Below are 11,087 nucleotides of genomic sequence, written 5' to 3' on the forward strand. Positions count from 1 at the left end.
CGCTGTCAGCTTTCAGTCCTGACCAAAACAGGTGGCCCCAGGGAAATGGATTTGGGAGGAAAGAGGTGTCATTTCTAAAGGTCTCGTGAGTACCTGAATTCAGCACTCTGTGCACAAGGCATGACAAAGATGCCACAAGAAGTTGGTGGCCTGGGAAATATGGTTGATAGGCTTGTTGGGTAGGATTTGGTGAGCATTGGCAGGGTGACCAGCCATCTTGGCCAGACGGAATTCCATAGCCCAGAGGTCACTATGAAATCCTGCATGGTGTCACCCTGATTTTGACCTTTCCTCTGACATCCAGGTTGAATAATGAGACCTACGAGGACATTTGTCCTCGTAGCACTGGTTCTAAATCTCATTTTCCTTAAATCCGCTTCCCTATGAAATATTAGAGCATTTACTCATTTCTACTTTCTAGGATATGGTGAATAATAGCCATTCATTTTAAATCCTTCTTTTCAGTCACTTTTAATATTCTTTTAAAAGAAAGGAAAAAAAAGGCTCTTGGGACTAAATCCTTACATATTTGGATGAAGCTCAAAGGTGAACATTTATTTCAGTGAAACTCACTAGAGGGCTTGAAAAGTCAAGTGCACAGATAGAAAATGCACTCTGTCAGTTTCAGACAATGGCCTTCTCTGTGTCTGGCCACTGAACTGGACTACGTGAGGTGACATGCTTGGCGCCCCCAAGGGTATGACAAGAATGGCGAACAGGCTGGCAGGCCCGGTCCTTCTGCTATAGCTCATGGGGACCATAGCCTTTCGCCATCTTCTATGAGCCAGTGTGGGTTGCCTGGGGTGTCATTTAACTTCTTCTCAAGCATGGCTGTCACTTACTTAGGCTTTGGCTGCTCCCCAATGCCAAGCCCAGGAGGTGTGTGTCCTCATAAGGGATGGAGTGAGAGGATCCATCAACACGTTCAAATTCCGGCTCTTATCGCTCCGAGACGGACACTCACAAAGCCGAGCTTGCTAGCTCTATAGACAGACAGGTCTTTCTTCCTTTTTCAGGCTCATTTGTCTTTCCTGCCAGGGCCTTGACACACTAAAGAGAGGTGTGACTAATTTGATCCTATTTGTTTCCTGGCTCATTAAACATATTTTCATTTGCGTAGCTTATTTACTGATGTCTTTTTGTGTACAAGTACATTTGCCTACATGCACATATTTCTCTATTAAAGTAACCAATCATAGCCACTCATCAGGACTCACGTCTGTAATCCTAGCTACTTGGGAGGTGGAGATCAGATTAAGGTTCAAGGTCAGCTCAGGCTAAAAGGAATTCATGAGGACTACATCTCAACCAAAGGCTGGGCACAGTGGTGTGTGCCTATTATCTCAGTTACGGGGAAAGCACAGTGGCGTGTCGAGTTGGCAACATCGGTCATCCTCAGTAACATGGGGAAAGCCTAAGTAGTAGGACTGCAGCTCAGGCTGGCCTGCACCCAAAGTGAGAACCAAAATAAGTAATACAAGAAGGGGCTGGAGGCAGACGTGAGTGGTTGAACACCAGCAGAGCAAACATAAGGTCCTAACCCCAAATCAACCAAGCAAATAAACAAAAATCAGTTTCCTACCCTGATTTTCTCTCAGAAGCCAGTGCACGTTCTCCTCAGGTGGCTGCAGCAGGCTCTGTTGAATGTTTAATAACTCATTCATCTGATCCCTTGTCCAAACACTTCATGTTTCCAACCACTTGCTATGGTAATGTTTAAGTTTCAAAGGTTAAATGGTGCCCACCCAAAGATGTCAAGTCCAGGGCTGGGAGTTTGGCCTAGTGGTAGAGTGCTTGCCTAGCATGCACTAAGACCCGGGTTTGATTCCTCCGTACCACATACATAGAAAAAAGCCAGAAGTGGTGCTGAGGCTCAAGTGGTAGAGCTCTAACCTTGAGAAAGTCCAAGGACAGTGCTCAGGCCCTGAGCTCAAGCCCAGGACTGGCAAAAAAAAAAAAAAAAAAAAAAGATGTCAGGTCCAATGTTAAAAAGAAAGTTCTCTGTAGATGTGATAGAGGTGATTAAATCAAGGACTTGGGATGGCCAGACTTAGCAGGTCATGCCTGTAAATCCAGCTAATTAAGAGAGAGTTCTAGAGGACTGATATTTGAGGATAGTCCAGGCAAAAAGTTACTGAGACCCTATTTTAACCACTAACTAGAAAAACAAAGATCATGTATTTAAGCTGATCAGTAGTCTGCCATTGTTAGGCTGAGGTCTGCTGCCATGGTGACTTCCTGAGAAGTCCTCTATGTGACCTTGGATGAATCAGAGGATGACAAGCAAATTCCCACACACAGTGTAGCAGGCAGAGTGGGCCCCAGGATCCTCTTTACGGACAGCTGTGCTCCTATAATCCGATGAGCGGTGTCTGGACATTTAAAGCTGGGGCTTTGGGGCAGAGAAGGGCAGGAAGAGGACTCAAGCCAGACAGAACTCCTCACAGACTGTATAGGACAAGTATGTGGCTGGCGGCCTCTAGTGGTCACTGACAGTCAGGTTCCAGGTCACAGGCTTGCCTTGGAGGAAATGGCACTTGGAGATTTCCTCCACACAGCTGTTATAAAAAAATCAAGAAGAGGGCTGGGAGTTTGGCCTAGTGGTTAAAGTGCTTGCCTAGCATGCATGAAGACCCGGGTTTGATTCCTCGGTACCACATACATAGAAAAAAGCCGGAAGTGGTGCTGAGGCTCAAGTGGTAGAGCTCTAGCCTTGAGAAAGTCCAAGGACAGTGCTCAGGCCCTGAGCTCAAGCCCAAGACTGGCAAAAAAAAAAAAAGAAAAAAAAATCAAGAAGAAAAAGAAAGGTTGCAATTACCTTTGTAATACTTCATTCTAGAAAACCTTGAGGGATAAGCAGATGTCTTGAAGCAAAAAATAATTTACACATTTGTTTTTGAGACTGTATTTATTAAGTCCTAAAACCTTGAATAAGTATCATTTTACAATTTCAAACCAAAAGATAACTAGGAAAATAGAAATTTCAACCTCCTTTGTAGCAAGGTGAGCTGGTAGTTTTGGAAACTTCATTGGCTGCTGAGCTTCATCTGGGTCTCCACTTTATGTCTTTCACCCCATGGAAATATCTTTTCAAAGCAGTGTTATCAGCCCATGGCGAGTTCAAACAGGAGTCATCTTCATTCTCTTCCAGTTTCTGGAAATAGGCAGGTTTGCCTCAGGATGGTATTTCAACAAGTTTTGTACATACAGACTAAAGGAAGAGCCCTGGGCACGCTCCCTCCCCTCACGTTCCCGGAGTCTGAAGTCCGGGCTGCCCTGATGGAAAGGCTCCTTCCTCAACATTCCAGTCTCATGGTCCCTACCAGCCACTGTTGCCCCATTGCTACCTTGAGCTCCTCCTGTCTCCTGTGGTAATAAAGCATCAGCTGCTTTTGCTCCTCGCTGCTAATAATGGGCTCTCGGGCCGGTGCTCCTTGACCCCTCTGAAAGACAAGAACAGGCATCTACTTGCAGTGGCACTGCAGGCAGTTAGGTAGAATCGTTCACCACTGCCTCTCTCAACTGCTGACAGGGGGGCCATCATGTCTCATGACCTCAACACGACAAGGCGCATCCTGGTTTCAGGAATCAAGTACCCATGTTCTGTACTTGCTGAGGCTGGAGGCCAGGGGCTGCACTTTATATACTTGTACCCCTGTGAACTTTCTCCCCTAGTCCCGGCCGTTGATCTCAGGATCTGGCACTTGCTCAGCTGGTGCTCAACCATTTGAGTCCATGTCGTAGGCCAGTGTTTTCTGTCCAGGATAGCCTCAAACTGATTCGCCAGATTTCAGCCGCTTGAGCAGCTAGGAATGGCTCCCAGGTGGGAGCCACAGGTTCCTAGCTCTCCTCTGTGAATGTAAACAAGCGCCTGATTCCGCCAGTCACACGCATTTCTTCCAATTGTGTAGTGTTCATAAAGGGTATTTAACATTAGGCCCGAGCCAAAAAGAACAAGTATTTGCACAAGCAGTATAAACCACTCAGACCTACCATAAACTTTATCAGTTTGAAGATTAACGACAAATACCAACACATTAAGCCCAACAACTTACTTGCTGAATCTTGACAATGATTTTGGTTTTCTCGTTTTTCCCCACATAATCTGAAAGTTTCTTTGTTCTTCTGAGCTCTTTGGCCGCCCACCACAGCTGTGCCTGGGCCTCGTCGATGACGTTGAGCGCTGCCTGAGGCAAGCACACAGTCACAGGAATGCAATGGCCTGACGTGCAGGGGCGCAGAGCATGGTGTCTGGAAGCACCCACCGGAGCCTGGGCCTGCCCTCCCTGTGTGCCTCCCTCTGTCAAGTCCGTGCTGTTTTCAGTACTGCCCCTGTTTTAAGAGATCCTGAGGTGGAAGTCAGTTAACTACTTGCTCTGGGAAGGATGAGGTCTTAGGTCAGTGGCATGCTCATCTAGGAACGGGGTCCCTGTGAGACAGTGTGAGGGCCAACAACGCAGAGAACAGGTTTCCGAGGGCTTGTAAGCACAGACACCAGGGGCTGGGCTGTCTGTTTGCCACTGAGAGCTTCTGGCCACAGACCGGGGAATATGGGAAAACCAGAAGAACTAACACGAGGCATGGTGTGCTACAGCACACTATGTTATGCTGAGGAAGGCAGCACATTCAGGGAGATTGGCACAAGTGACGCTTCTGGTTTCCCAGCAGCCAAAGCACAAGGCATTCCTCGCACACACTCCCCCTGACCTTGCACTGAGCGGTGTTTCTGCCCAGGGTTCTTGCCTGAGCTCAGAACTGGGAACTCTGCTTTGAAGCACGGCAAAGCAAAGCTGGCTAGCAGTATCCTTAGAAGGAGCGTCAAGGTGGACAGCAGTGGGGACGCGGGGCCCGAGGGTGCAGAGGACCCCGCACCTGAGTTCCTGACAGATCTTCTTTGTTTTCAAATTCCATCCGGATGGGATCATGTGGTGGCAGCCCCATGGGATAAACGATCATCACTGCACCCCGAAGCTGGTCTAAGGCGTCCTTCACCATCTCCATAGTAACACAGACGCCAGCTTCCACTTGTTTCTGACAATGAAGAAAACATCATTCTCAGCAATGTGGCTGACTGATAAATACACAAACATCAAGGCATTTATTACTGTTGCCATTCTGCAGTGATGAGGAATAAGCCCAAGTCTTTCTACATGCTAATCAAATGATTACTTTTGGGATTTTGAGTCCGGGTCTCCCTATATCACAGGATAACCTGGAACTTATAAGATCCTTTTGCCTCAGCCTCCCAGAGCTCATATTAAAGGAATGAATCACCACACACTTGGTTGTAACTGAGATATTGTAGAAGACTCTCGCCAGATGCTGCCAGTCCAATAACCGGAATTGCTCAGTTCTTGCTCCCCAAGTGACTACCACCACCTTCAGCGCTAAGACAAGTACCCTGTGGTCTGAATCATGCCACAGACTGAGCAGCACTGGAGGGGAGAGCTGTGTGTGCCACAGCTAGTGGCAGACAGGAGAGGACAGCTCCTTAGGTAGCTTCAGAGGGATTGAAAAGACAGAAGCAGGGAACTTTAGAGGCAGAGAAGAGCTGGCATTAGCATACTTGGTGTCAGCCACTTGAATGGCCCTTTTGGCATATTCTTTTGTGACATGTTATAATACAGACTTGGGGAGGTCCTTATCATAGGCCAAACAGATTGGCCCACCAAATTTTGAACTTTGAAACTCCAGATATGTAAGCAAAAATAAATCCCTTTTCTTTGTAAGGTTCCCAACTTCCGGTATCTTCTTATAGTACCTAAAAACTTCAAGCTAGGATAGATGTTTTCAAGGAAAATACTGGCCATGAAAGAAAAACCAAGTACTTGATTAGAAGAATGAGACTTTCTGACAATTCTGAGAGAGAGAGAGAGGGATGGCTAGAGGGTGAGTTCACGCATGTGGCCAATGATTTTATCATACAAATAAAGGAAAACCTTGACAAACAATTCGAGACCTGGCAGTTCGGTGGAGCCTTCCTGGTTAGTGGCCACACTGGTGTGATGGGTAACAACACACTGTGCCCTCTGTTGTGGGCGCAGTACTTCTAGCAAGTTCTGTGAGTCATTCCAACAACTGCAAAATCTGAGGGGAAGGGAAATACCCAAATTTAACCACGGTAGTTAGAAGGGTGAGAAGCCTGGGGACCCCATTTAGAGGTGGTGGCTAAAATTAAGAGGTCAGCAAATCTGCTGGCAACATGGCCTCTAGCTTGTATATTCTGACATGAACTCCAGGTTAGTCTGGACTGAAGGTTTGTGCTAGCTGTGGGCCCTTAGGGTCTAAAGTGAAGGAAATGCCAGGACATCTGTTGGTTCTGCGTTCCAAGAAGCCATGGGGAGCTTTCAGTGGAGATGGGACGGATGCAGGGGACTGAGAAGCATCTGGGTTCAGAGAGTTTAGGACTAGAAGCAGGCATCTGGGTAAGCGAGAAGCAAGAGCTGAAGGTGACACTGGAAGCTCCATAATAGAAACAGAGAAACTGGTAGGATGTGATTCTTTTTAGGGACAGAATACAGACAGAAAGGAGGAAAGCAATTGAGTTTGGTTCTAGATGACTTGAGCTTAAAGTGCTGGCTGGAAATTTATTTACAAGTTAAGAAAAAGGTGAGAGGGAAGAAATGGAAGGCCATAGAGGGAATTGCCATTTGGCAGCGGAGATATAAAATAACTGGGAGGGAGGAGGGCTGAGTGAAGAGTTTCATAGGACAGTGTGTGTGGAACAAGGGGGCTGAACCAGGCCCATACCACTGTGTGCCTCCCACCTCCTGAGATCACTGATGAGAGATTAGCAGTTATAACAGAAACTTTCTTTAGGAAGGCTCTTGGGCTGAAGGCCCCTTGGGTCTTTCAGTTAGGAATTCCCAAAGCCTTTACCATATTAGCTTTTCCAGATGCTCCTGTAAGACTTGTTATGAGCTTGAAGAGTTAGGAAATATAGTTTTGTTGAGTCAATCAAGAGTAGACACTAGGAACACATACAAATTTGGGTAATCACAGCTAGTACCATCCACTGATAAATACAACCTCTAAAAATACGTATTGCTTACATCTCCTTAAGATCTCTTCCTTGACGGGTGCTGGTGGCTTACACCTGCAATCTAGCTATTTTGGGAGGCTGAGAATTGGCAGGTGGCAGTTTGAGGCCAGCCAGGGCATACATATGAGAACTCTTCTAGTTAATAGCTGGGTGCAGTAGCATTATACCTATTTTCTGATTGATGCAGGAGGCTGAAATCAAGATTGTAGGCCATGAGACCCTATCTGAGTGGAGGAATCTGGGTGTGGTGGCATGCACCTTTCACTTCAGCCTCAAAGAGAAGCATTCCATGGGTAGGAACAAAAGTAACCAGTATAAAAAAGTACTGAAGACATAGCTCAGCAGTGGAGCACCCTAACTAAGTTCAAACCTCAGTTGTGAATAAAAAAAGATAACTTCTTTTATATGCATACATCTGCAAATCAATGGTACTATTTATGCTTGATGTCTATAAGCAAACATATTAAAAATATGTAAATCAAGTTTATTTCTAAGGATACTTTACAACCATAATATTAGCTTTTTAAAATTCTTCAGAAAGATAAAGAAACAAAATCAAGTCATGTTTGTATTATACATGAACCTACACTTATGCAAGGCAACAAAAACTTATCCATGGAGCTGTGGTTCAAACAGAATGTTAACCTTCATTATAAAACCTCAGAGGGCTGGGAGTTTGGCCTAGTGGTAGAGTGCTTGCAAACATGCATGAAGACCCAGGTTCAACTCCTCAGTACCACGTACATAGAAAAAGCCGGAAGAGGTGCTGTGGCTCAAATGACAGGGTTCTAGTCTTGAGAAAACCCAAGGACAGTGCTCAGGCCCTGGGCTTAAGCCCAGGACTAGGAAAAAACAAACAAACAAAAAAACCTCAGAGACAGCACCCAGGCCCTAAATTCAAGTCCTAAGACCAGCACTCAAACAAAAGCAAAAACAAACAGTCCCCAAAATAAAAACAAGCACGTATTCATCAGGTAAAAAATAGGAGGAATCAAAAACTGTCTTAAAAATGTCAAGGAAAAGCCAGGGAATATCCTCAACATGGCTGTTTTCTTTGCTTCTGAAAGGAAAAAGAAAAAAAAAAAAGGAAAGAAAGCAAAAGAAGGACGGAAAAAGGGAGAGAAAAGCAAAAGCAAAAGCTGGCCAACAGGTAATTCTGACAGCCTTAATGAAGAGTTTATATTTCAAAAGACAGTTTTAGAGCATCATGGTAAAAAAGTTACCTTAGATATTATTGCTTTGGCCTCTTCTATGGTCTTCTTTAGAACCTGCTTCATTTTTTCATTTGGAGCTATAAAAATAAAATGAGAGCATGGGAGAGAATCAGCCATCCAACACACAGCTTTGTTGAAAGTTGGATTCTAGAGTGCTTCTGCCCATGAAATGTTAAGAGCATACAGGTTGGGAACTGAGATGAAGGAAAAGAGAAGTATAACTGGGAGTGAGGTATGCCAAATTCAACTCCGCAAAGGCTATGCAGAACTGAGGTACATGCCACTGGGTAGACAGGGGAAGCTTTACCCAGAGAAAGCTTTGCAGGCTACAGTGGAGCTATTCAATCTTGCCACTGCCACAAAAGCAGCCACAGATAATGCTGTATGTTTTCAATTATTTTAAAAGTAGGCACTACCTGAGTTTGGAACATGGCCCATATATATATTTTGCTGATCCCTAGATGGAGAAAATTATAACCAAAAAATGGTACATCTGAATGGAGGCTGAATATCCAAATCCAGGGAAAGTACGAAAAGTTTATATAGCTTTTCCCCCCCTGGTTATACTAGGGCTTGAACATAGCACTCTACCACTTAAAAGCTGTACTTCTGGATTTTTGGTGGTGAACTGGAAATAAGAGTCCCTTGGATTTGTCTGCCCAGGCTGGCTTCAAATTGTGGTCCTCCAATCTCAGCCTCTCAAGATCAATTACCTTGTCCATTCCTTCGTCCAATGTCGTCCTTCTTAAAGACAGCACCCCCACTGGGTATGCATTTTTCACCCCACTCATCCTTTAATTTCAGCTCCTCAATCTGCTCATCAGTCAGTCCTTGCATATTGGGAGGGAGAAATATGCCATGTTCTGCTAATTCTTCCATTTCTTAAAAAACACGGGAAAGATAGATAGTACTGTATCACAATCATCACCACCACACCTTTGACCCACAGGACTCATAATAAGCTTCTGAGCCTTGGTGTATGGCCCACAAGGCTATGTTACTTAACACTTATGTCGCACTAGCTATGTGCTGGTTAACTTGAGATGAGTTTTAAGGACCAGGTCTGGCTTCCAACCAAGATGGTCACATCTCAGTCTCCTGAGTAGCTAGGATCATAGGCAGGGCTCACTGATGATGCCCAGTGCTATTTATATCTTGCTGAGTAAACATGTTCGAATATTACATCATCTTGTATTTTATTACTGATATTATAAAGAATGCACATTAAGAGTATATAATACATACTAAGGGTACCTATTATGTATAACCGATGTATAAAATAGTATATGTTATCTTAATATATACTATTTTAAAATATATTAAAATAATATATTAAATAAAAATTAAACAATGTATTGAAATAATATATACTCTTTTATCTAGTTATTATCTACACAGAGGTACTCATGGAAGCATTCAGTACTACTCTTGGCCACACCTGGAGAACTATGTTAAGCTCTACAGCTGTGCTGTCCAATGTTCTAGCTGCTGTCCATGTGTTGACTTTTTATATTAACATTAAAATGAGAGGAAAAAAAACACACACACACAACCCTCAAAAGTTCCAGTGCGTGGTCTCAGTGTGCAGCTCGCGGAGACTCGCGGCGGAGTCCGGGAGGGGCGCACCGAGGGGAGGTGACGCCGGCGTTTCCATGGAGACACAGATCCACATCCGGCGGGGAAGGGACGGCGCCCGAGGCCGGCGGCCCACACAAGCTCCCAAGCCCCCACAAGGAGCGCTCACGTCCTGTAGCCCCCGCCCCCGCTTCCTTCACGCCACGGCGCCCGTCTTCAGCCTGGTCCCTCCGTCCAGGGCCGCTGGTTTACGCCCACCTCCGAGCCGTCCTCGTGCCGTTCACGAGGCGGAGGCCCACGTCTGTAGCTCCCCCTGGGGCTCTGCCTCCGCCGCCCCGGCCTCGGGCTCACCTGAGCAGAGCCGCTGCACCTTGAGTCGCCCATTGTACACCCGGGCCACGCGCACGGTGAGCTCCTCCAGCTCGGTGCTCCCGGGGGCCTGCAGCAGGAACTGGCTCTCGTCGCCTCTCTTGAGGTGCAGGAGAACCATGGCGGCGGCGGCGGCGGAATGGGGCGCCGGGGGCGGGAAACGCAGCCCGAGAGCCCAGGCTCAGGCGGCGGCCGTGGCGGTTGGTCCGAGAGGCGGAGCCCGGGGGCTGCGCAGGGACCGGAAGGGGACTGCAGTCGCTTCCGGAAGCGGCGGTTGCTAGGGGCAACAGTCAAACACTGTCAAAAAGGCCTCCGGCTCGAGCACGGGAAGCGAGAATGGGAAAGCGGACAGTCCAAGACTCGGCCTTTCTGGAAGGCGCGGGGTGGTAGGCTCCACGGGCGCTCCCGTCCCGCCGGGGTCTCCCCGTCGGCCGCTCCCGCTCACGGCGTCCCTGACGGCAGCCTCCACTTCCGGGAGTGGCTCACGGTACTTCCGTCCGGGACGAGCTGGCTGGGCCCGTCCGCGCCCGGGGAGCTTAGGCGGCGGCCGGTGATGAACCGGACTGGCGCAAGCTCAAGCCCGCCCGTCTCCACAAAGCCGGCGGTCTGCATGCGTCCCCCGAACTCTTACCCTAAGGCTGGCGGGGCCTGGCGCTGTTTCCTCCAGACACAGCCCTCACAGTCACTTGTACAGCTTCCCCCCAGGTCAGAATTTGGTGTGGACTCCTCCCATTCTAGAATGCCATCTGTGACGTGCACAGAACCCTCACATGAAACTTCCTGCTGGACTTCACAAAGACAGCTGAGGCTGTGACGGGGCCACCCATGGCTGGCTGCTGCCTGGAACCAGCTGACCAAAGCTCAGGATCCACCAGGACAGAATCAGA

At 47.2% G+C, this 11,087-nt stretch overlaps 1 protein-coding gene across 3 annotated transcripts; it reads right to left on the minus strand.

The window, feature by feature from the left end:
- Positions 1-2,889: 2,889 nt before the first annotated feature.
- Positions 2,890-10,356, minus strand: Cfap298 (cilia and flagella associated protein 298). Of its 3 annotated transcripts, none has more exons than XM_090348791.1 (7): positions 10,183-10,354; positions 8,970-9,137; positions 8,266-8,333; positions 4,873-5,031; positions 4,056-4,187; positions 3,348-3,443; positions 2,890-3,154 (listed from the first exon to the last, which is right to left on the minus strand). In XM_090348791.1, the coding sequence occupies exons 1-7, from the start codon at positions 10,319-10,321 to the stop codon at positions 3,044-3,046; spliced, it is 873 nt and encodes a 290-aa protein (XP_090204917.1). In that variant the 5' UTR covers positions 10,322-10,354; the 3' UTR covers positions 2,890-3,043. The 3 variants fall into 3 exon arrangements, with proteins under 3 accessions (XP_090204917.1, XP_090204931.1, XP_090204925.1); XM_090348799.1 differs by having other exon boundaries at positions 3,067-3,154; positions 4,056-4,183; positions 10,183-10,356; XM_090348805.1 differs by lacking the exons at positions 8,266-8,333; positions 10,183-10,354 and having other exon boundaries at positions 8,970-9,131.
- Between the last annotated feature and the right edge of the window lie 731 nt (positions 10,357-11,087).

The sequence above is a fragment of the Megascapheus bottae genome, chromosome 1 (genome assembly GCF_031878675.1).
Source record: "Megascapheus bottae isolate mThoBot1 chromosome 1, mThoBot2.hap1, whole genome shotgun sequence".
NCBI classification, from domain to species: Eukaryota; Metazoa; Chordata; class Mammalia; order Rodentia; family Geomyidae; genus Megascapheus; species Megascapheus bottae.